The sequence below is a fragment of the Manacus candei genome, unplaced genomic scaffold (assembly GCF_025592945.1).
Source record: "Manacus candei isolate 608988 ecotype Guabito, Panama unplaced genomic scaffold, ASM2559294v1 h1tg000027l, whole genome shotgun sequence".
Classification (NCBI taxonomy): domain Eukaryota; kingdom Metazoa; phylum Chordata; class Aves; order Passeriformes; family Pipridae; genus Manacus; species Manacus candei.
In genome coordinates, this window is record NW_026138075.1 from 6,625,667 (window position 1) to 6,652,018 (window position 26,352).

Genomic DNA, 26,352 nt, shown 5'->3' on the forward strand with positions numbered 1-26,352 from the left:
CAAATGCAAACTTTGACCCTTCTAACAGATCTGGTTCTATTCTCCTTCATTCTTACTCCTCTTTTCATGTTTTTGTTGTTTAGGCTGTGAGTAGTTTCTTAAAGTTGGATATAAACAACAATACAGTAGAACCTAAACCTTCACAACAATCTGTCCAATCTAATTTCAAAATAAACAGAAACCTCGCATGTTGAACCCTATCATCCTGTCTTCATTAAGATTTGGGAAGCACAAAAGGCAAAAGGCAGATCTCTTATCAATGAGTCCTTTATGCAGGTCTCTGGATCATAATTCCTGTTTGACGCTGTCATAAGATACAGAGTGGGTGCAGGCTAGTCAGGAAATTAGTATGGACAGCAATGTGATTAATTTGGTGTTATATGGGTGTACAGTAATTAACTACTACTTCTCTGGGCCAGAAAGGTGCTGTCAAGTGTAAAAAGCAACTCAGAGCACAGTGGACAACACACCTTCCAAAGAAAGAGCTGTCTCATCTTACGCCTTCCATTACCTCTTCAGTACCTGCCTCTCCTGATATGTCTTCTCTCCCTTTAGTAAAGCAAACTTAGTGATTAAGTTCCCCTTAAATTCTGTAATGAACGCCACATTACAGTGGTTTACTCCATTCTCAGTTTCTTTACGTCCTCATGATCACATTTGGTACATTATGGGATTAATTCTTTTGCTACAGAATCTTCTACAATAATAAGTAGTTTTTCAAAGGAATATTAGGGAAAATATCCCAAATAAATTTGTTGAACCAAATGCAGCTACTCAGGACTCCATCTCAAAACCAGAATATATTCATTGCATATATTCACTTTTTGGGGGGGTTATGTCTCAAACTGGGAATATTTTCAAAGTTTGTTAACACAACGATATTTATTAAAAAAATCAAGTGAGCCAAATCCCTGGCATTATGCCACTTTTGTTATACTGCTTAATCATTCTTTTCCTTCTCTCACATAATAGATACTTCAGTTGCATAGATGTATTTTATTGTATCATAAAATGGCAGTCTGGGATTGCTTCAAATATCTTAATGACTCCTTGTTGCGGGTCGTATGTAGCAGAAATAATAAAGTTTGGAGTGTATCCCAGGAATTATCTCAGCACTCTTCCCAAACTCATTGTGTCAACCCTAAACAAAGTGATGTGATCATAATAGGCAAGAGCTAAAGATTTCACCATGGGGAACAGTGACTTCATTTAATATCATGACTGTCCTTCTGAAACTAGCAGACAAGCTAACTTTTGCCAGATAACTGTGTTTATTGTTAATGCCATCTCTCTTGCTGTGCTGTATCCCTTACTACCATTAGAAAGGGTCGATTCAAGAAGGTTGCCAATACCCCAGCACATACAGCTCAATTAATCCACTGCTACCACTGCACAGGAAAGATAGGGCCAAGCTGTAAGTTCTCCTAGAGGAGACATCTTCCACAGCCATCAGTTTTCCTTACCTGAACTCTCATTAGAGTGTTGTTGATATACCCAGTACCAAAAAGCAGCTCAAAATTTTTATCATCAAAGTATCTACCTAGCAACTGTGAAATAATGATACTAACCAGCAGTCTGAAGGAAACAACAGGTCACAGAAACCAAAGTAAGCCAATTGCCCCATGAACCATTAAACCTGCCAGATGCAAATGCCTCACATGCAGAAATCTGAGGGCACCCAGCATGGCTGGTGTAGTGGTTTGTCACACCAACACTGCCACTGCCACGACTGTTGTGTCAAACAAAGAAGCATTCCTGAAATCAGCAGAAGGTGAAAGAGACACTGTGGTGGGAACTGACTAACGAATTCAGATTTCTAAAGAAGTATGGGATGAAGGCATGGCAAAGTATGAACGTTATATGGCAAAGGAAGGCATCCACAGATCTCTAATTGAGGAATGTCATAGATATTGCCAACTGAGGCAGCACAAATTTCTGACGACCCCTTTTCAAAAGTTTGGTATCACACTACTGCAAGCATATATACATTGTTACTTCTCTTCTGGTTGATACTGAAATAGATCTTATGATAGCTTTAAAAAATGTCACATCTTTTGCACAAACTTTACTATTAGAAAAAATATTGAATGTGAACATACACAGCTGGTTACAGGCAGTTACAGATTCTCTTATTCTGTATTGTAAGTACTGTCAGTAAAGTGATTTTGTTTGCAATTGAGAAGCAAGATGCAGACAAGCAGCACAACATTTCTGGAATTTGTAAGTTAAAAACAAGAATTCAAGGAATGGTCCAAATAATCAGAGAGCTGGAACAACAGAGTTCCAAAAGGAGGGGTAGAAATAAAAGAGGAAATTCTGAACATCTGCTTGCTTACTTATATGTTTTAATGTTTGTAGAAAGATTGATGCCTCAAAACCAAAAGAGAAACCAGCAAAGGTCTAATGTTACATCTTTTACAGTAAAGGTTTCATGTAAATACACACATCTCTAGTTAAACTAGAAAGTTTTTGTTTTTGCTTCCAAAAGTATCTAATCTCTTTTGTCTAAAATTGATTACAACAAAATGACTGCAGTAACAGAAAATGCACAAATAGAGCTAAGTAAGCACCCAGCCATACAGAAAGGACCAGCCCCTTCAACAGCCCCAGGAATCAGATCTCGACCATGCAATTCACTGGAACCATCTGATGAAAAGAAGAAAAGCTGTGCAAGAGGACAAATTGCTGCAGTTCAGCATAATAGGTAAGTACCAAACAACCCAGCAACAGAGACTGCAAATAGCAAAATAATACCAGAGGCTTACATCCAGCATGCTGGTATCATAGCTTCTTCTTGTTGTCTTTTTTTTTTAATTCAGTTGTTTCTTTACTTACTCTCAAGAGCCTCTCAAAACTGAGATGGCATACTCAAGGCTGAATCTTCAGCTTCACTCTCACCCACTGTAGATAAAAGTTCATGGGTACAACTGTTAGTCAGCACACTTACTAAGGCAAATCTTTCTACATAGCAGTGGTAGAATATGTGTATATCTTCAGTGACAAAGAGGAAATATAAATTTTGGTGAAAAATATGAAGTTAATATGAAGTTAATATGAAGCAAAACATTGCAAAAGTATCAGACTGTATAATTTCAAAATCGTTTTAATTTTTAAGTGTGTTTTTAATGCTCACATTTTAATTTTATATAGTCATATTATCTGATATAATATCAATTATGAAACAGTGAACAACAATTAAATACCTGAACATAATTTCCTAACTCCTGAAATTAATTTACTGAGTAAAATTTAATATACTTATTATCAAAATATCTACAGTAATACTAATAATTTTGAACAGTTATATAATAAAATGATTACTTAAAATATATATACTATAAAGATAAGGAAAAATATCTAAAAAGCTCTAAATTCAAAGTGAAGCATTTAGAGTTCAGCAAAGACCCTTCAACTAAAGTGAAAAGAAAAATATGTAGAAATGCTGGAAATTTTTCACAAATTGGATTTCTTGCTGCAGCCTATTCCGTGCTTTCTGGGGATGTGAGACACACAAGTGAGAATGTCACTGTGTGACTTCTGGTACATTAGCAAATCTTCAGCTCTGTGGAAGGTGCAGTTTCATCTTACATGTCTCTAGTGGCAGAACTGGTTTTAAAATTTCATGTCCTCCTTCAGTCTTGACTATTTATTCCTGCCTCCATACAGCTGTGCACCCCCTCCTGCGCTGGGTCAAACTTCTGGTCTGTGAGAGCAAAAGGAAAGAAATTAACTCCCCTCTGTCCCCTTAAAGAGGAAATACAGAGAGTGGAAGAAGGGAAGCAGCAATGAAGTAGTAATTGCCTCCCACTCACATTTAATGAATTACCTGCTTCTCTAAAGTCCATGTAAATATTGTCAATGCCTTTGCAGCATCATTTTTTGAGTAACAGTATAGCATGGTACTCTTCCCACTTAAAATCCAGACCTTCAAGGGCTGACAGGCTAGAGCAAACCCTAGGTTAGCATAACAAAACTGGATTCTTAACACAAATATTGGGATAAAGCCAAATTACTGCAAATGATACAATTTTGCCTTCTAAATTTTGTGTTTAGATTCTTTTAAATTAATGAATTAATGATGTGCATGGAAGCTACACCCATTTCTAGGCAGCATCGACTGAAGTAGGCACTTGTCTGTTATAAAAACATTAAAACAAAGAAAGCATCCTCAGAGGAGCCAACGGCACATCAATATTACAATTCCTTCTAAGCCCAGAAAAGTCAAGAGAAAAATACTATCCCCCACCTTTGAGGTTTTTGGCTAGAGGAACACCCCATAAATTATCATTGATTCTCAACTTATTGTACGCTCTTGCAGACCCTACAATGAATACTTCATGTCAAAGAGGTTTACATAGTCCTAAGATTTCTATGGCAAAGGTAATAAGGGTTAAGACCTCTCCTCAGACCCTTTCTCAACTGAAGAAACATGGTGTAATGGAAGGATGTTTATTTTTCAATTGAAGTCACTGTAAGATAAAAAACTTTATCCCATTGCAGATATAACAGAGAATGGAAAATGTAAACCATCTGTATGTGAAAAAATGGAAAGGATTTATGGAACTGTTGGAAAGGCTTCTGCACAATCTATAGGCCACAGCAAGCTTTTGGTTTTGATTGAGAGACAGGATATAGTGAAACAGCCACAGACTCTCTCTGCGCTTGAAAACACTTGGTCCCAGAACTATACTTTTTAGTGTTTTGCCATTTTAGCATTTATCATCTTAAGCTGTTTAACAGAGAGAACTTCACCCAGTCTTAGTTACATTTAAATAAACCAGCTGCATGCCCAAACTTCTCAGAAAGATTATACAGCATATACTGACACAGGAGCATCCCAAATGGCCCGTTGTCTGGCTCTCTACATATTAAATTGTTGCTGCTTAAAACAGACATCAGCCCATTTCTAAATGTGAAGACTTAGAAAACACCTGAAAATTGTTCCAGTAAAATATGTGATATAGTTCATCAGGTTCATTCAGCTGTCATAGCAAGAAAGACAGGAGGTCCCTTTGGGCTAGTGATCCCACAGTTAATTTATCTTGGTTTGACAAGTGAGAGTAAGATGTGGTCTTAGCTGTAGGAGCTTTGGCAAACAGGGTATCATGGGAATAGAGAGCTTTGTGGAGAAAGCTTAGTCCAAGATTTGCAATCTTTTATTGTTATTCAGTAACCAATAAAGCCAAACACATCAAAACATAGTTAGGCTACACAGTTATAGGGCACAGGCCAGTAAGTCTTTTCTATGCTCAAAGGTCATGGAAAAGCAGAGATACTTTTTGAGGATGTATTGGCATGCTTCAAATCCTATAAAAAGCTGAGAAGCAGCACAAGGTTGTTGTCTTAAATTACCCTTTCACACTTTCTATACTGCACCTGTTGCTGCAACTCCTCTCAGGAGGCCCTTTTCGTTTCCACTTCATCTTGTGGCTTATCTGTCTTACACTTGCCCTTTTTAATGGATTGCTGAGACAGGAGAAGGGAGGCAGGAGACTTTAGCACAATCAGTCAGCACAGAATCTCAGACTTGTGAGCAATCTGAAAGTCCATCATGCACGAATGACAAAACCTAGGTGTAGACTTTATAAAGCAGTAATGTCGTGTTATGTTAAAATCTATCTGTTCTGAAGAGCATTTTATGATACAGACAGAGGCAGCAGCTGCCTCTCTCCAGGTAGGTAAGGCAAGGTAATTATGAGTAGGAACAATAGCTAAAGGTTACTAAAACTACTGAAAAATAATGAGTAGAAGTAACAACTAGAGACTACTAAAACTACAAACTACTAAAGGCTACTAAAATGGCACAGTGGACATGGATGGTCCATTCATTTTTCAAAGACAGATGAACTTTTTGTATTTGATACAAAAGGGAAAAGAGTAAAATGGAGGGGCTGAGGATTAGGAAAAACAAACAGAATTTTTCACCTGCACACAGTAGCAGACTTTGCTGTAGTCTTATTCAGAGAGTGAATCAAGTATTTTAGTTGAAATAAATAGATACTTAATTTTCTTCAAAATAAATAGATAGATATTTAATTCTGCATAATTTTGAACTTCTTTGATGGCAAAGGGCTGTCTATATAAGTAACTTTGTCATCAAAAATGGTAAGCAACTGAATCAGAAACACATTTTATCTATACCAGATGTATCAGCAATTATTAAGTCATTTTGTGAGCTGTAAGAAAAGCATAATTTTTAATCTTTTGAGTTAGTTATTTTTATGTTTACATTATATGGAACTTACTTCTACTGAATAATTTATACTCTCGGATCCAGTTAAAATAGCCACTTTTCAAAGCATACAGTCTTGTTTCTTGAAATTTTAATATAATTGCCTTAGTCACATGAAGAGAGCTCTCCCAAAGTGATCAACATGAAAAGACCTCCTGAGAGTAATCAAGTCACAGCACTTACAGTGATGTGGATTATATAAAGCATACAAGTAAAGTTTTAAGTCCTAGCAAGAAACAGTAGAAAGGACCTAAAATGAACCATTGCCTTATATGAGAATCCATAGCGAAAGAAAAATTACAGATAATGGGAGTAAATAAATTCATATAAGAAGTATCAGGATTAGTATTCATGTAAGGGTTAAAATACACTTCTCTTTTTCCTCTGCAGATGAAGATCTCATGATAATAACATATTCAATGTGGTTATGGCATCAGAACTCCCATAAACACAATCTATTAGAATTTTTAAAAAAAATTACTTCAATGTTCATTTATTAAAATACAGTTGGCACAGCTGAGTGAAGCATCAAATAAAACTTCCCAAACACTAAATACATTTATCCAATTCTAAATAATACTCTTCTGGGAAGTCAGAAAGATTTGGTTACTCTATTAAACAGTTCAAAAATTTTGAGAAAAGAGCCTGTAGAGCTTGAATTTTGTTCTTTATACATCATATAATTAAGACTAAGGAACTAAGAGCAGACGCTGAGTCCATTTACCAATTTGTAGATGAACCCTCCAGTTCAATGACATGAGGTGGCAGTCTTTTGGCTTTTATGCTAAACTTCATACCTATTGAATTGCCATTGAAAAACTCTACTAGATTAATATTTTTTTTAATTTATTTGAGTTTCTATACCACAATCATTACATGCCACCTAGATGTTTTAAATAGCTAATGTTATATTTGTCAGTGCTAAATGGCAGATATTCCTACTAGTATTATCAGCATATCTGTCCTTGGGAGAAAGCTTTTTCAGTTTCTCCTTCTCACTTTTGAATAAGTTGATCCATTTCAGCCTGCACGACAAAACCAGACATCTCAAAGATATTTAAATATCCACATTATGTATCTACAGAGAGAGAAAACAGAATCCAGTATTCTTGCTGAGAGAACTGCTATACCGTACCCCCTTTGGCACAGGGTGGCAGGCCATCCATCCCATGTGCTTTGACTGGCCCCTTGGCATGTGGCACTGCCTGGCTCATTAGCTCATTCCAAACTGTAGCTCGTATTTCTCCCCTTACCTCAGACACAGGGGATGGAAAAAGAGCCAAGAATACAGAGGTGAGTGCTGAACTGGAAACGCTGTGAGCACAGGAAGATCTCAAGTTACTGAGATGCATATCTCATGGGATAGTGGAAGGGAAACTGGCTTATTCCAGGGAGTGGTGTTGGATAGCAGAGTGCACAGATTTGAAGGAAATCAGGCTTCACTGGCTCTGCTGCTCATGGAATAACTTGTCTTTCCTACTGTTTTACTTGTCATGTTTCAGCAAGCGTATGGAACGTCACTACTCTAATAGCATTTTCAGAACTGGTAAAATATTTAGGAACTGCATTCTAATATAGGTTGTCTTCTTCTATAGATTGAATACTGCTGCTCAAAAGTGATGCTTTGCTAAATGCTTGGATAAGAATGGGTGATCATTCCAATTCCAGGAGGCAACACACATGTCCAGCTGTGTGGGAAGTAGGAGGCAAACACATTTACAAATCCGAAATTAGGAAGGCTTCAGCTGAAAAAAATTACACTGTTGCAGCATGTAAGTGCCTCCCCACTCCTAAAAAAAACCCAAAGAGATAATTTCTCTCTTTTGCAGTTATTCATTTACTTCTATTTAACAGGAAAACTGAGATTATTGTGCACCTGTCTGCATCCCTCTTGCAACTAGAATAAATTGTTTTAGATTTATTCATATTAATTTAGGACTAGAAATACCAGTACACCTTTAGCCTGCTCAAAATCCAATGTACTCACACGACACTCCGATCAACCTACATTTTGTTTGCCTTCACAAACCCCAAGTCAGGATGCTTAGGGAACCCTGAAAAGCACCAGGTAGTAGCTGCCAGGGTATGCAGCACCTTCAAGAATCACTTGTTTTGGTCTTGCCAGTGAGTGGTTAACAAGGGTACACTCAGCCATGTGATATGCTCAGGAAAACGCATTCACCCAGGCATTGGTTGCTGGGCTTTTTTTTAACACTTAATCCTTGTTTCTTTCCTCAGCATTCTCTAGTGATTATCTTCCCATGCATTATCTTGCTTTGGTGGATAGACTTTCAGAAGCCTAGCTCCCTAAATTCACTGGAGAAACTGGGCCATGAAATCCAGGTGGCAGAAAGGCACACCAAACCTCTCTCCTTGTTTTGAATCATGTTTGACATTTTGTTTTTTCTGAACTCTGGAAACAATCCAAGTAAGTAGGTGGATGGAGCGCTGCAGTTCCTTACATTAAGGCAGAGCCTATCGTTATTTCATTTATCTACAGCTGGGCAGATTACACACAGGGATTTTTCTTTGTGTGAAGGAAAGAATTTCAATTTGGATTGCTTCTCTGAGACCTTTACTGTTTGGAAACAAACTGCTCCTAGAAAAAATATCACCAAAAGCAGAAGTCCAAAGCTATTTAATGAACCTTGGCTTATGACAACAGTAATTAGGTGTTCAAATGGCTTTTAAATATGGTCTTATGGACCTTCTTGTCTTTGCACACACAGCCATATTTTGAACCACTTAGGAATGTTATGATTTGTGGTTTGATATGGTCTATGGTTTCAAAATGATGCTGAACTTGTCATTGAGGTTACCCTGGAGAGACAGACAGATATATTTAGATCATTCTTCACCAGTCTTTGCTAATCTTTGCACTTTTTAGAGGAGTTTGTGCAAACTGTAACATCTAAGAGGCTTCCAGAATTACAGAGGTCTCAAAAGAATACTAAAGAGTAAAAAAATGCATGGAACAACACTGGTAAATTTGACCATGGGATTCAGCCCCTTATCCTACTTTTGAGACCCTTCATGAAACTTGCATAACCCCTTACTCAGTCAAAAAATTACTCAGTTAAATAAAGCTTCACAGCAAGATCTAGCTTTTAGTTTCCATTGTTCCTGTCACAGTCCTATGCACTGAGGTGCAAGAATGTCAAGGAAGCTGGTTTTTGCTCAGCCTTAGAAATATAATTTGCAGGTTTATTGGTTTCTTTCCCAATGTGCGGCTATACAGACTTATGGCTTCCACTGATTCTAAGTGGAGCCCCAAATGGGAAAAGTTCAGCTCTATATTTTGTTAAAACTAGAGTGATTTTTTTGAAACACACATTCTCTCTGGATTTCCTGATCCCGCCATTTCCTGGTACCAAGGACTAAGGAAGAAAAAGCCGCAGATTGTATAAAGTGGCAAAATCAATAGTCTGGTTTGCAACCTCTCCCTACAACCCTCATAACTTAAATTAAGTTGAAGGGATATGAAGAATAATATAAAGATATGTTTTAGATAAACAAATAATGGTAACTATAAATACAGGCACCTTTCTCCCTGTATAACATTAACTGCCACCTGAAATAAAGAAGCTTCTCTACCTTTTGAAAATATTACATTTTTGCTATTGCATTATAAAGAAAATAAAAATGTTCCATTTCTATTAGTTTGAGATGTTAAATATAGAAAAAAAATCATCTTCTATAGAGGTTTTAATACAAGTTAGATGAATGTGTTGGATATTGCATGTTTTCAAACAGAGAAAAACCGTGCAAATTAAGTAAAGGTCAAATTTCTTGTGGTTGAACCCGTGAAGTAAACACAGAACATATTTTGTTTGTTTGGATCTTGGGGGAACAAACTGTTTTTATGGTGGAGTAGTTATATTACACTAAAGTAAGCACTGTAATGTATTGCATTTCAAAATCGCATATTTATAAAATAGGGAATGTACTGACAACCAACATAATCAGTCTCAATCACAATCACAAAAACTGGAAAAAAATTTGAAGAGTGAAAACTTCAAAAAAACCCCACACCTTTATTTTCTAAATACTAACATACAAGGAAATAATACATAACAAGGAAAAACCTTCACTATGGGCTGCTGTGAATCATTAGGATCTAATAGTGAAAAATTGTTTATTATACATGACTGTCTTACATAAGTCTGATTCAGACTGTTCATTCAAAATGGCTACATTTGAAACATCTTGTCTTGCTAAACCTAAACCCCAGTAACCTCCTCATGATTCAGGTCTTAATGATGCTGTATTTTACCTTAACTCCTGCATTTGCCTTTTCCTAGGAAAATGTATGATAAAAATAAACATTGTAAGTCATCTTTAGTGAATACGACTTGGCAGGTATTTTCTAAGTTTTACTAGTAAAATTAAGGAAGATAGTATCAAGACTAGTTCAGAAGTGTTTAAGAGGAGTGCCTGCAAACTTTTCCAACTTTGAAAACTGTTCCTGTTCCATTCAAGGAGAAACACAAGATTTTTCAAGAGTTCCTGCAAAGAAACAGGGAGTGAGAAGTTCAGAGTAGAGAATAACATTTTGTTATTAGAACTACTGCTTAAGTGCAGGACGTCACCTGTCCATGCACCAGTGGTGCTTTGGTAGTTCCTTTGGTTTTAAGCAATAATTGCATGCAGTGAAAACTGTCAGCAAAAATTCCTGTCAACTCTGATTCACTCATTAACAGCTTTGGTCACAACTAAGCACCATTTTACAAAACTCTTATTTTATAAAACTCTTATTTTGCAAAATTCATAATCTGTTGAATCGACACTGCTCTCTCCAGATAAACAAACTGTTCTGTATTGATTTACAAGTGGTTACATTTGGGAATTACTATGTGGTAGGTCATTGTGACATTTCTAAGTAAACAATGATGTCGAGCATGAAAATACTAGCCTCTGATTGTAATCCACTGAAACATGAGATGGACCTTAATATTCCTAAAGGAGGAGCAATTTAAGCTGATTAGTTGTAGGGATACAAATAAACACAGTGTGTTTCTAATTACATCAGTGAGTCACAATAGAGTTCAGGTTAATAAAATAGTTTTGTGCGCCTGAAGTTCTACAACCTCTTCAAAAAACAGTTGCTTGTCGTTCTTCCTTTCCCCGAGCACAGCTGATCACAGAGCAGCATTCGCTGATCAGCACAGCTGGGATAGTTCAGGTCACAATCCTGAATGCCTCTTACATGAGGACATTTACACTGTCACTGCAAAGCACTTCCCAAGGAAGTAACACAGTCCTTGCTGGATGTGCCAAGGGGTATGACTGCTTGACTGTGGCAGAGCTTCACAAGTATACTACTAAATAAGTAGATCTGAAAACATCCCACCTGCTCAGATCACCTTAAACTCAAAAATATTTAAAAATTTCTCAAGGCTATTGTCATAACGAAAAGGACAGACAAGAGAACATATTTAAATAAAACCAAAACTTCAAAACATAAACCCGAGGGATTTAAGTATAATGGTCTTTGCTACCTCTTATGGGTGGATTTTTTGCATGCTATTACTTCTTCATTAGGGGTAAATGAATTTTCAGACTAGAAATGCACTTTAGACAGCGAGAACTCTAACTTTCTGAGTGCCTTACTTTTGTAAGATTCTGTTCAGTAAAAAATACAGGAAAGAGAAGAGAGGTTACTTAAATTAGAAGTTTTGTGGGGGTGCTTTTTTTTTTTTTTTACACGCATGAGGAGGGGTTGTTGCTTTAAGATGTAGAGAAATGATGATAAATTAATTATGATAGTTGGGATTATTCCTCAGTCACCATGCAATGGTACTCTATGTTTACACTGCAGAGGTGCCTTGATGAAACTGCCATGTAAGGCTATAATTTATTCATCTTGGACAAAGTACTTTTTCACAGTTATAAAAAGAGTTTAGAGAAGTAGTAGAAAAAGTAATTACTGTACTTCTATCTATCTATCGATCTAACTAATCTCCCTCTTAAATCCATTCCTGCACACTTAGAGACAACTGAGAAATGCCACAAGTTAATGAATTTCCAGTATACATCCGAACCCATTTTCCTCCATACGCATCAGCAATAACCCCTAGAGCCCTTCTTTGATTCACATTCCTCTCTCTGCTAGTCCCTCCACCCAAGAAGTTCCATAACCAGAAAGGCACATGCAATACCATTTAACTGTAAGTTTATACTAAAATAATGCATAAATAAAAACAACACAATTTTTACATATTCACTCCAAGGCTAAGAAGCTTTGGAGTCCAAATAGCTCCCATTTGGACATGTATACTTTGGCAAATACGCTAGCATAACTCATGCAAATTCCCTAACATGAATAAAATTGATTTTATTCTGTGGCAATTACTGTGTTCACAAAACAGAATAAATGTGTGTTTGGTATTAAGATTTCATTTATGGTGGAAAAGTCTATCCACCTGGAGAAGACATTTCAGAGCGGTCTGAAAATTTCTCCCATAATTTTCCCGAGGGGCTTGACAGGATCCATATTGTTCATCCAGTCAAATGACTCTGCAGCAAAGTCACAGCCCTTCCTGAATTTCTCATCTGGCAGTCCTCTAACAAACTTCACCTCATGCCACAAAGTCTTACAGCAGCAGCATTTTTATTTCTACCTTCCCATCCTACATTTGTGAGTCATCTGGTTTTTTTCTTCCCTTCCTGTCCTTGTCAAGAAACTCCCCTTTTCAGTTTCTACTCCAATCCTGAAGTTTACTATTTCTTTCATTTGAATCCATTAAACTAATGGATTGTGTCAAAAATAAACTCTTGTCTGATTCCCAGGCAAGGAAGCTCAATGGTTCTCATGTAGAAATCCTGGAGTTACAGTTGCCTCTCCAGCTAAAGCTGGATGGGAGCTACAGCTCCCCCTGTGTGCTGTGAGCCAGTGACTCAGAGGGTCTTCCCACACGTGAAGTTGTGGACCCTAGCTGTCTATTGGACCACCTATAAACCAATGCTTCACTTGAACTGCCTCCCCCCAACCCTCATCTGCTAAATCTATAATAACAATAATACTGATCATAATGCTGCTGCTGCTGATAGTAATCCTATCTCTACAAAAACCCTGAATGAGGGAATAGATTTTTTTTATATATACTGAAACTAAGAAGGGAAAAAGAGAACAATTTTGTTAAGGCAAAGGAAATATATGGTGTAATAATTAACTTGGGGACAAAACAAAATCATATTATACTGCATTTGCACTGGGCCCATGCTGAAACTCTATGTGCTAAACAGATCTTTGTTTGGCCATTAAATGTCACTAAATAAGTGAAAAGCCACTAGCATGTCTTCTGGTGATGGACTGTCTCCCTTTTCTTTACTGTTCTCTGTAACTTGAAACATCCTGCATTCAGCCTCCCTGCTGCTGTCTAGACACAGCCCTGCTTTTGCCATCCACTGTGGGGTGGGTCTGCAGCCAGAAGCCACAGCAGCACATCCTCAGCCCTTGCAGGACTCTCACACACATGAATGTTGAAGGGCTCATTGGACACTGCAGTTTCTTTAGCTCTTCTAAACAATTCAGGTGCTAATGTTCCACCTATCTCCAGTTAATGAAGATACAATCCACAGGACTAGCCTGGGAGGAAGTGAGTGAAGTGCCTCCACTTTGAAAATTCACTTATAATTCTTGTCATCTCCATTAGCAATTACAGCCCTTTTGAATGGTGCAATCTTCCCAACATATCTGAACTGCTATTTGGAATTTTGTTGATAAAAAGTGGTGAGGAAGAAATGATGAGTGGAAAGAACAAGGAGAGACATCTGGAATTATGGAAGCGTGTCCTCCTAAGAACAGGTATGACTGCCACAGTGCACATCAAACAGTGAGTGGATGTTATACACCACTGCAGTCAAGCTCAGAGAAGAAGATATAACAGATGAATTGCTAAATACACCTCTGAAGTATGAAACAACTGGTTATTTTCATTTTTGCTTTCTATCAAAAGGCTTTGTGTTGCTTATATTCTTAGAAATCTAAATAATATCTAAAAAATTGAAAAAAAATGGATGCCAAGCAAACTAAATGACTGTGGAATATTATACATTCTTTTGGTGAGCAGGAGAGAAATTTTCTGAAAAGGAAGTATCGCTTTGGAATTCCAGATTCCTGGCACTGAAATTAACATACATGCTGAAGGAATCCAACCCTCTGCTCCTTTTAGCCTGCCATTTACTTAATAGGTAGTACTGCTAGAATGGGGCTAGGAGAAAGGGGAGACTAGGGAACTCATCTATTACCATCACACACCTTGAATATTCACTCCACCAGCAGCCTTATTACTGTTTTGCATAAGAAAGTGCACAAACATGGTGTAAATACTTTCTTATGTTCACAAACACTGCTATGTATATATATACTACATAGCACTTACTAAGAAACAGCAAGTCTTCTCTTTTCTCATATTCAAATCCATTTGCTTTTTGTCTTTCTTTGTTAGTGATTCCTCATGACCCATGTTGCCTTTAGATAAATGTTTGTCAGAAAAGTAAAATTAGACTAACCAGCACTGTCAGAAAAAACACACATATTTTAGCAGTTTAAAACTCACTGCCTTTGACTTTACCCCAAAAAAGATCTGTTTTTGCAATGGCTTGTCTGTTTTCATGTAAGTATCAGTTAACTCAATAAATTATTTCTCAATTCTGTCACATTTTTATCCTCAGATTGTAAAACTACCTGTTTAGCTTCTTCTTTTACAACCTTCCTTATACTTTGTTTTCCTCATAGCTCTTCTCTTGGGTGGCATCCTTTTTAAGCTGCTCTGCAAACTACCAATTTCTTTTGCCCAAGCCCTCTCCACAATATTTCTCTCATGGAAAACCTAAGTGAGATTTAGCAGGAAGCCTTTCACTATGCATAGTTAGGAATGAATTTAAAATAATGACTTCCTGCATAATGCAAAATCCTATTGAGTTACTATCCTACTACCTTGTCTTCTCTCATCCTACTAACTCTCTTACTATTTTCTGGGGTTTGGTTGGGATAGACTTGATTTTCTTCATGGTAGCACATATGATGCCATGTTTTAGCAAACAAAAACACATACCCTTGTTTCAGCTATTGCTGAGCAGTGCTGCCACAGCCCCAAGCAAGGTCTTTTCTAACACCCCACTTTTCTGACACCACCCCACTTCCAGCAGGTTGGGAGTGCCCAAGGGACTGGGAGGGGACACAGCCAGGCCATGTGTTAATTCATACTGTGCTAACCCACAGAGCTTGGATATGAGTATTCTAGTAAACTGCAACCTAACAAACTGAAAAGAGTAGTGGCATTAAACTACTTAAACAAGCTGTAACAGATACCACAGAACTGAAATTTCCTGAGCCAAGGAGGCTCATTTAATGGGGTAATACTTGGAAGCTTTTTGGAGTCCATTGCACTGATGCCAGGAGGGAAAGGACAAGTACTATTTCTTATCTTGCTTCTCATTTCCTGCGTGACTCTAAATTGTAAAATGCTCTCTCTGTTCTTACCTGCTGATTTTTTTCCTGAAGATCATCTCAGTAATAACACCTCTTGCCGAAGAGCTGCAATTCAGGCCTTTTGTGTAGCCTCACATGACCTAGGACAATTGTAACACCTCAAGAGGCTTCCTCAGATTTTCAGTCCTATACTACAAACTCAAGTTATCCATTGGCAAGAGGCTCTTGCACTAACTTTCTTTCTCCTTCCTTTGCCTGCACTATGACTCCAGCATACAGGTCCACATAAGGCCTTGTCTGTAACCAACAGTCACCTGTCCTTGATTTTAAAGGAGCAAGGGAAATCTGAGCCAGGATGCAGATGCCTGTATATACATAGTTGTATACAGCAACATATTCACAGAATCATAGAATGGTTGGGGTTGGAAGGGGCCATAAAGATGATCTGCCATGGGCAGGGACACCTTTCACTAAACCAGATTGCTCAGAGCTCCATCCAAGCTGGCCTTAAACACTTCCAGGGATGGGGCATCCACAACTTCTCTGGGAAACTTGTTTCAGTGCCTCACCACCCTCACAGCACAGAATTTTTTCCGAATATGTAATCTAAACCTACTGTCTTTCAGTTTGAATCTATATGTTGCAAGGGCAAGCACATCCTGAATGAGTGCTCAATCCTTTGAAGAGGGACAGCAGCCAGGATGTGCCCTGCTGGACTTTGCTGGAGGTATCTGTGATGATACCCACCCTGAAAACACACAAAAGACAGACACACAGACAGCCCTCGCTGTTGCAACAGACTTTGTACAGAGATGCAGGCAGGCAATGACACAAGATGTCAGAGTGTCTCAGGAATAAAAGGAATTATGAGTTTTGTCCTAGGGTGATCCAAACAATTTCGGACATGAATTGAAACAGCACCTAACTTGGGAATGGGATGGCCTTTGCTTGAGGGGATTTCTAATATGGGAAAACAGCAAGAAATGGACATTGTCACTCTGGCGGGAAGGAAGCCATGAGAAAAGTAAGGAGAAGCAGTTCCGTAGGGTAGAAAGAGGAACTCGAACAAAGAATGAAAGGAACTAATGTTGCTAATAGGTAAAAATGTTATAATATTGTAGCTAGCAGCAAGAACACATGGCCTGAATGAACAATTACAGCCAACTGTGTAAAAGGTATAAAAAGCTTACTGAAATAATTAATAAATGTCTTTGGTCTCACCATCATGTGAAGTCCACGTCCCTAATCACCACGTTTGCTATTCTGACACATATCAGCAAAGCAAATGCCTTTACAATAATAAAGGCTATTTCAAGTTTTGCTTCTCTCTTTTGCAGATGGCTTGGTCAAACTTGTTTGGATGAGACTTTAGTGGAGATGCAGGTGTCACGTACCATGGCTACACCAATGGCAGAAGTTTTTTAGGTGCACACACAGACTACTGATCATGCAGATACACTACCAAACACCCGGGTTATGCAGTTAACCCTGCAATCATCTGAAGCTGTGAAATTCAACTTGCATCCCACAGCAACTCTGCTGGCCAAGTGCTGAAAATGCTCAGAGAAGAGGGCCTGTGGATTGGTCTGTGAAATCTAACAGAAAACAGTGAGACCACAGACTTGTCCATCAAGCAGCTCATCACAATCATCATTACTGGCCTGTTTTTATATCCCGCTCTGGTAAAATGCTTATAGCCCTGTTCAGGAAGAATCTGGAGAGGAATTTGCTCCACTCTTTCTGCAGTCCTGGCTGGCTGGACAGCAGAGCCAGCTCAGAACAGGACACCAAAGGCCTGATGTGCTGCTCAGTTTCAGAAGATCCAAACTGGGCAGGAAACCAGTGGAATATGTTCACAAGTGTGCCTGTCAATCTGCCTCATGGGATCAATGCCAGATCAACTCAAATGTCCCCAGACTCCAGTCACAGGCATAAAAAGAAAGGTTGTCTCAACCTCCAGTTCCTCCCAAGTCAGACCACACTCCTATTGTGTCACAAGGCCAAAACCTCTACAGACAAGAAATCTGGCTGCTAAATTGACATTGCAGTGAGACTACCTTTGTGTTTTCACCCACGGGTTGGAAGCAAAACCATTACCATAGTATTTTGAGGTAATCGCTGAACACCAAAACCTGCAGGGACAGATCATTTCCCTTAATGGAGAAAGGAAGAGAGATTTATTATTTGTTATGATAATCATAACTGCAAATAGCAAAGGATTATTTTCTGTGAAATTACTTGTTCGCCTTTAGTCAAGTTTTGGCAGTACTTGGCTGCTTTTCTTCCTCCTAGTAAAAAACTACGAATACTCTCTGCAAAAGTTGAGAAGTATATTTTCTGCAAGACTTAGGCTCTGTTTAATAGCTACAAACAGACAATTATTTGATGGTAATTGACATTTTAATTTCCACTTCCTTCAGTACGCCCTACTAGCCAAGTTCCCATTCAGCTATTAGAGGTCTAAGTAAAACTCAGGACTAATTTTAGCATTTATTGGAATGTGCTACTAGAAAGAAAAGGTCAAATGTGTACTCACAGGAAAGCAGCACCAATTCCTGTCAAGCAGAATGAATCACAGCAGCAACATCTGTTTAAGAGGGAGAATTTTGTATACAGTTGCAATGTAAAATATTCCCTTTTCCCAAAATATATTCAGAACAGAGGTTCACTATCCAGGGAGGAGAGGAGACGCAGCACCTGTACTGTCTGTGCTGCTGATACCACAGACAGCATTCCCTGCCAACATGAAACACTTACCTTTTAACAAAAAAAGAGTCAAAAGATTTTTTCAGCAGTACTTACTGCCCCTGCCCCAGTAGGAAAACTAGCTGTTCTGTTTCAAGTCTATGGAGGCAGATGAGAATGCCTACTCACCCTACTGAAATGTTATCCTTTCTGCTGTTTCTATTTGTTTAGAAAAATCCATCTTTCAGTTCTAAGAGATGCCTAGAGTTAGGAAAAAATGGCTTTCAGTGATTCATTTGCACATGCTGGTACCCTGATAACCACCATTTAAAAGGCAGGCTCTATGGAGGTAGAGTATTGCAAATTAGTTGCTTGTCTTCTGCAGCTGAAATATGACCCAAGATGACCTTTTCTCCTTTTAAACAACATCCAGTGCAAATGACTGATGTTATATATATCTACATACATATCACATATGTATATACACACACAAATACATATATGCTAAGCATGTTTTTTTTCTTTTATAAAAGCACTAAAAACATCTAAATTTATAATCAAGAGTTTAATTATTTAGAGCCCACAGCATATTTCCATTTTAAAAACTAAGCAGTAGATAAGAGGAAACTGATGAAACAGGAGAAAGAATTCAAAAGGCACATCATTCTCGCGAAGGTGAAGAACAAAAGCAGATCAGCATTGTGGCAAGCCTATAAATATTTGAATATAACACAAGACAAGCCCTAAAAGATAAAGAGAAAGGATACCACTTTCATAATTTTTATCAATCAAGTATCTCATCTTCCTCTGTTAGGCTTTATTTCAAGGCCCAGCAGTGTCAAATGACATGGTAAGAGGACAATATCTCCCCTGTCAGACTGAAGACACTCCCCTGGCACAGATTCAGATACACTCAAAGCCCAAATTGTCATATCATCTCTGTTTACCTAGGGAAAAAGTGCTTTTTACCTAAGGAAAAGAGGCTTTCTGTATGGTGCACCTCTTCTGAGGGTGAGAGAGAATTTCACTTTGAAAGGACTGCTATTTTACTGTGAAAAATCTGATAAAGCATTTCTTCCCATGCAAGGATTTTCTTAGTAAGGAAGCAACAGCTGTAAGCTACAGCCTCACAATTAAATACTTGCTGGCTTGTCACAAACAGAGAAGCTCCTTGAAAAGCTCTGTGTAGATGGAAGGGCTGTCCAGAAAAGAATCTTTTCTGGCAGAAGATGTGTCAGGTTGGAGAAAAGTAGCACAGACAACAGTAACAAACCCCACAAAACTAAAACAAAAGAGTTTAAAGTGGTCATGTAATTGTTAAAAGCAAAGACCCAGTTCTCTAAAATGAATGACAGCCTGGCCATTGACAGATGAGAAGTGAGAAATTAACCTGAAACATGCTTCATGTCAAGATGCAGACATATTTTCTTTAAGACTTTGGATGTTTGATTCAAATAAAACCAGAAAATATTTCTCTACAAGGAATGTAAAATGTCTTAACTACATAAGCTTACAAATTTGAAAATGAACCACAAGGGAAAAAGTGAGACAAAAAAATTGAGGACTTCGAAGACTTTCCAAAATTGTGAGGTCCTTTCACGAATAGCCCAAAGAACTTTATGTAGGTCAGAGCACCAAATGTTTCAAAATTTCCTATTTATCCTTTGGCAGTAGAACTAACTAAATCCTCGCACAGGGAACAATGAGGAAAATTTTCAACATCTGTACTTTGAATGTCACATGGTCCATGCATTAACAAGAAAAACAAAAGTTGGCAAAAGCAGGTGAAATTATAACTTCCAGATTTGTACTAGGTAAACTGTCTAACTTGGGAATAGTAAATAGCTCATAGGTGAAAAAAAAAGGCTGTGTGTTTAATTCTCTCAATTTCTTCAGCAGAAATGATAAAGAGGCAGTTTACTAATTATACCCCACCTGAATTGTCTGAAGCTTCAAACTAAGAAAGCTGACACAGAAGAATAAATATTCATTTCAAGAGGTATGGAAAGAGCAACTCTGTTTTCAAAAACATTTTAAAAACAGTATATGTTACTTGATGCATTCTAAATGCAATACAAAGAATATATAAGAAGTTGTTCCCCCACCACCACCCCTGCCTTAAGAAAAACATTAAAATTCCTTGGATTGTATCATATTATCTAATTAAAAAATAATTTTTCTTTCTTTTTCTCTGTCAAATACTCCCAAATGGCACCAATGTTAGTTACTATGTGATTCATAGTGATGTGATTCAGAGTTTATCTCATGGGCTTTGTCTTAACATTCAACTGAAAAGAACACTTGGTTTACATCAAATCCAAATTTCTGAAGTTATGCAAGACTTCTCAGACTAGTCCTGAAATGTGTAGTCCTTGATACAATATTACTGTATTTTTATATAGAGTATTAATGGAATAATTTTTTTGAGGAAAAAAAAGGCTTTAGAGGAATTCTTAAATATCCCAATGATACTTTTATTATTATTTTAAACAGACTTGTACATCACACAGAGCTTAAGAGCATGATTATAAAAAACAATCACTATCCCCCTTGATGTTTTTTAAATCACAGAAGAGTTTAAGAGCTGAGTAACTTACACAGAGGTGATAGCACTTAGATTTCTCTGAGGTCTTGACAATACTATGTATCTCATAAATCTAATTTGTGAAGTAGAGAATCACAAAGATCACCAGGCACAGAAGCCTTAATAAAGTATCCCCATTTATCTTTCCAAAGTGCCTTTCCTTATCCCATTATTTGACAGACTCACATTTACAGATCTGAGCTGCCCAATCTCTTCAGCCCATTCTGTGCTTCTCACAACACACAGAGCAACCACAGAGGCCCTTTTTCCCCAAACAAAGTAAGACCATCAGGGAAAGTCTATCAGACTGTGTAAGTATCAACATCTATATGTAAACAGAAGTAATTAGATCTTCAGTAAAGGCAGTTTCTTCCTTCAGAATAATAACAAACAGCTTTTGTGAGAAATGTAAAGAGCCAATATGTTCAACACAATACCCCTGTGTAAGCCCTTCAGAGATAAACTACAACATTAATGCCTGCTACAACAGTATTTATATATAGGCAGTTGGCTCCATGAAAAGGAAATATGTGTTTTATTGCAAACAGTAGACTTCAGACAAATAGGTATTTAGAAGTCCAGTTTGTTATGATTTTATTTAAACAAAACATGAGTTTAACGTTTTCATGCAACATTTGCACTTAAGTCTTAAATAATCATGACAAACAGAAGTAGTTAAAGAATGCACTAATTATAGACCTTGGTGAATATACAAAAAAACCTCAGTATTATAGGTTATACAAAGTAAAGAACATCTTGAATACTTCCCCAAAATACTGCAGCAGCTGAGACACAGTGATATGCCTTAAAAGGGCATAGGAATGTAATTTAGAAATCACATGAGACCTACCCCTTTCCTTTAATTTTACAAACAAGACAAAAGCAACATTCAACTCCACACACTGATTTTTCAGATTATATCTATGCAGTACCTTGAGTTTTATCCAAATAGTAAAAGTTAGACACATTTATTAGTAAACAATTATGCGGTAAATCTCTATTACATTTCTTCCTTGGTATTACCTGGAATAGTCATGTTATTTAAAAGTGGGCAGGTTTGGTACTTTTATACTGATGTCACCGATATTAATATTTCTTGGGATCTCTGGCAGATTCATATTCTTTACAGCTGAAACAGCCCGGGCTGGAGCTCCTGCTAAACCAGCCTGTATATAAAGTGAGGAAAAATGCAAGTCAGGAAGGTTGGTCACAAGAAGATTCACTATAATATAAGTAGACAACTAACTTTTCAAGTAATTCCATGGTAACACAGTTAGAAAGACCAGATGGTAATTGTGTTTGGAATGAAATGGGTTACTTGGAAATATAAACCAGAAAGAGAAAACAGTTCACATATTCCTTTTTATATGGTAAAACACGTAATGTCAACTTGATGGAAAAGTATGAAGGGGAGGAATAGGAGGCTTATCAAAGCACAATGTAATGTGCACATTCTAGAACAGACAATCTTGATGTTGGATGTCCAATGTGCTGTCTGCCTCTTACCTATTCTAAAAGTTAACGTTTCACTGTTGACTAACATTGGTTACAGGTTCAGAATATGTGACCTCAAAGTAACAAGGTGCTGAATGTCAGCTGAATCAATGACTATATATATATATATACACACACAAACACACACACACACACACACATATACATATGTAAAAGGTATTTGGCTTAGTCAAAGATGAAAAGGATAAACACCTTGTATTTGTGGGTGATAAAAGGCGTGCCGACAGATAATTTCTACAAACCAACTAGAATGATCTGCTGTCCCACAGTATCTAGTTATACACTAAAACATCTGCAGCCCTCAGGCACACTTAAACATTACATAACAACCTGGTTATGCCTGGTTATGCCAGTTAATGACACTATTAAATTAAATTAAATAGTACTTATTTCTTATTAAATCCCTCTACTGTATGTAGTCTCCCTTCATGCAAAGCTAGAGCCTTTCTGTATAAACACACAAGTTTTACAATATAGAATTATTGACTTCCACTCAGTTCTCTTTCAGATAAAGTCACTGCCAGGTTTACATACTAGCATATCTTATGAAATGCTAACAATTCATAGCTCAGAGGCCTTAAGGCATAAAGAAAATTGTCCTTCCTTATTGCTTCAGAAGAACACCTCTCCAAAACCTTGTTATTTTAAGGACTACTAGAAAAAGGCCAAATAGTGTTACTGTATTTGATGTGAAAAAAAGATAATATTAATTTTAAGTATGGAAATGTTTCCCCTACAAGTTTAGATTCTCTGTGCATTTATAATTAGCTGTGTGGTTTTACTTCAGGCTTGCCATAAAAGTGTAAAAATAATTTTTGTTCTTGCAAGAAAAAAGAACCGTGGAAGATTTTAAAAACCAAGCTCTTATTTGCAGAAAAACCAGCATATTCCAAATTATGTGAATATGTAGAAAGAATTAACTTTAATTTTGGTATTTTAAAAGTACGATTAATAATATTCAAAAATAATAAAAACCACAACACGATTTACAGAACTACTACAGTTTTAGAGTGTGGCATCTTGCAGGTCCAGTAAAAAGGAGCAATCCACAAGAAACAAAGCAACATGCTAGAAACTGTTAAAAAAAAGCCAAACTAAACTTGTATAAATGAAAGGTTTTCATTAAAAGTTTGTCAGAAACTAAAGAAAACAGTGCATTTGCAGATAAAATAATTCTGAACAAGAAATACAGCAAAACAAGAAGAAAAACTTAGAGAAGGTTGTGTCATATTTGGTTATTGAACAGTGTTGGTAGATGGCTACTGCTCAAAGTATAACCTTTTCTGATCCTTGCTTTTCATTGAAATTCATTGGAATTACATGATAAAATTACTGAGGAGTACACTTGACTTCAATGGTGTCCACCTAGACTACTGCTCAGAAGGAGACAGACATCCCATACACTTCTCAGATAACAACTCTACTTTTTGAAGGCTGTCCAAAAAAATATTTTCTCCCTTTTACTGCTCTGAGAAATAAATGTAAGGTCAAGTTGACGTAAGATTTCCACTTAAAATCCTACCTACTGTTCTTCTTTCTCCCTTCAAAAATATAAACCGTAGTCAAAACAAAACCAATTAAAGTTTCTTATTTTGAACTAAACCTTTTGTATCACGTGGAAAGGCTAAAGCATCACAGATCCCTAGATCTTAGTCACAGGAGGATTCCCAGTACCGGGAACAGAGACCAGAAAGCCATGAGTCATCTATTAACAACATCTCCCCTGCCAAACACTCCTCTATCAGACACGCCAAAGTTGCGAAAAGCATGTGGGTGTAGCAGAGAAAGCTCAGGAAACTTACATCTCTAATGTAATCAAATACTCTCACTTTGGCCCTGACAGAATCCAAGTTAGCAGTTCTCAGAAGCCCAGACTAAGTTAAACTAAAAAGGTGCAAAAAAATATTTTCAAAGCCTCTTTTTCCTTGGTTTCCCTTATCGTCATCAAGTCGATCAAGTTGTTCACTTCAGAGACTCTTTCAATTGCAGTATCTTCATGAAGGGGAAAATCCAGACCTAACAGTAGTAGCATTAAGAAATACAAGTATCCAAACCCTGCATCCCTGAATCTGCAATATCTTATAGGAGCAGTATTAGATATTGCAATTTCTTACTATTTATTAAAAAACAGTGCAGAAGGCATGAAGCTGCTCAACACTGTCCTTTTATATTTGAGAACTTGAAAATACTAACTTCAAATCAAGATGTAACTACCAGTGAAGTTTTATTAGATAAAACAATAAATGCTTTCAATCTTTTAAATTCTATATTCAGTAACTGGAGAAAAGTTATTTAAGCAAAATCAAAAGTGGGGTAATGTAAACTGTTTTCCATTGAGAAGATGAAAATACTAATAAAAAGCAATGAATTATACAATTTATAACTGAAACAATGGGAAATTGGAAAAATATCATAAGTGATGGACATGGTCCACACAAACAGGCATGGCTGGCAACTCAAAAGAGAGATGCCTTCTGGGTGACTAGGATGGAGATTCCTTACCCTAATTTAATGAAAGTTATTTATTCTTAGTAGACAAATAACAGTTTTAGTATAACTGGTCATCATTTTTACCTACCTGCAGCTATCCTCTTTATACAGACTTACAGTCCCTGCCTCCCGCCCCAATGGCATAGGATACAATGGAGACACAATTGAGAATTATTTAAAATACCACAATTGACATGACCATTGCCCTTCCACCCCCCTATACAGTCACAACTTCCAATAGTCATTTTTCATGAGGACCATTCTGGAACAGGATCAGTGTACATCCCTGCCAAAACTGCTACAAGTGTCAGATTACCTCTTTCTTTGACAGTAAGATTGTCTTTCACTATCATATGCTGGAGTAAAGATTTTCAAACTATTACATTCTCTTCTCTTGTATTTCTCTGTATTAAGTGAGTATGTAGAACAGTGTATATATAATATGCACAGCAGAATGCTATTTAGCACAATTAATACAACCCTGTCAAACACAATACAGTATTTCTAAGAGAGAGCAAACAGTTCATAAAAAATGTCTAATGGATAAAAAGACTGAAAAGTACTTGAACTCCCAAGATGGATAACTAATACAATTCAAATGCTACTTTATCTGAACTCCTTAGCATTCCTTTTTAGCCTAACAGTGCACTAGTATGCAGTTCTTCCATTTACTTATCATTTCTTGTACACAAAGTGAACTGTATTTACAAACACAAGTGTACTACAAGAAGTACTTCCAGCCCTCTGTGCCTTTTAAGAGTTTTCTAGAGGTACCTGATTAAAAGAGTTCACTGTTAACACTGAACTCAACAAGCTTCAACTGTCTTTCTTAACACATAATTCACCAGGTAAATTGGTAAGGTGTAAAGAAAAAAATCTGTTTCACTTGAATAAAACCAAAACATGTAGCAAGCTTTAAACGTGCAGTGAATATCACAGAGAGCAAATGACTGAAGCAAGTGAAAATGAAACTTCTTAACACATATTAATGAAATTTCAGAAATACAAAACAAATTGCATACAGCTGGTATTACAATAAGCCAATACATCACATTTTTGCTGCAGCTGCTTTGTACTCTCAATTTAATTTGTTAGTGAAGGTTGTGCTTTTATGTCGAAATGCTGCCCGTTAAAATGCCAAGTTCCATTACTGCAAAAAACGCTTGTAAACATGTTCATACACTTTTAAAGTGAAAAAGCAATAACATATACACAAAAAAATGATGCCATTTTATAGACTGAAACAGATATATTTAATAACAGAACTTTTACTATACTAGTCCTGGGCTATCAAGTGAGAAATATGAGCTGTCATTAATTTACTTAGTTCATTGTTAATCACTATAGAAATCAATTTTCTTTGTTCTTATCATCATCCTTTCTCATAACGTCCCACAGATAACTTCATAT

The 26,352-nt window shown here is 37.0% G+C and overlaps 1 protein-coding gene across 4 annotated transcripts in view; it reads right to left on the reverse strand.

Annotated features, from left to right (window-relative positions):
- AP3S1 (adaptor related protein complex 3 subunit sigma 1) overlaps positions 1 to 26,352 on the reverse strand; it is a 70,821-nt gene that overhangs the window by 17,967 nt on the left and 26,502 nt on the right. For 2 of the 4 annotated variants that reach the window (XM_051789493.1, XM_051789498.1), the window contains one exon: positions 21,507 to 22,103. In XM_051789493.1, coding sequence (XP_051645453.1) covers positions 21,975 to 22,103 — 129 coding nt within the window. In that variant the 3' untranslated portion in view covers positions 21,507 to 21,974. Of the gene's footprint in view, positions 1 to 3,376; positions 3,704 to 21,506; positions 22,104 to 26,352 lie in introns of those variants that run through there. The other 2 variants (XM_051789494.1, XM_051789496.1) reach the window with 2 other exon arrangements.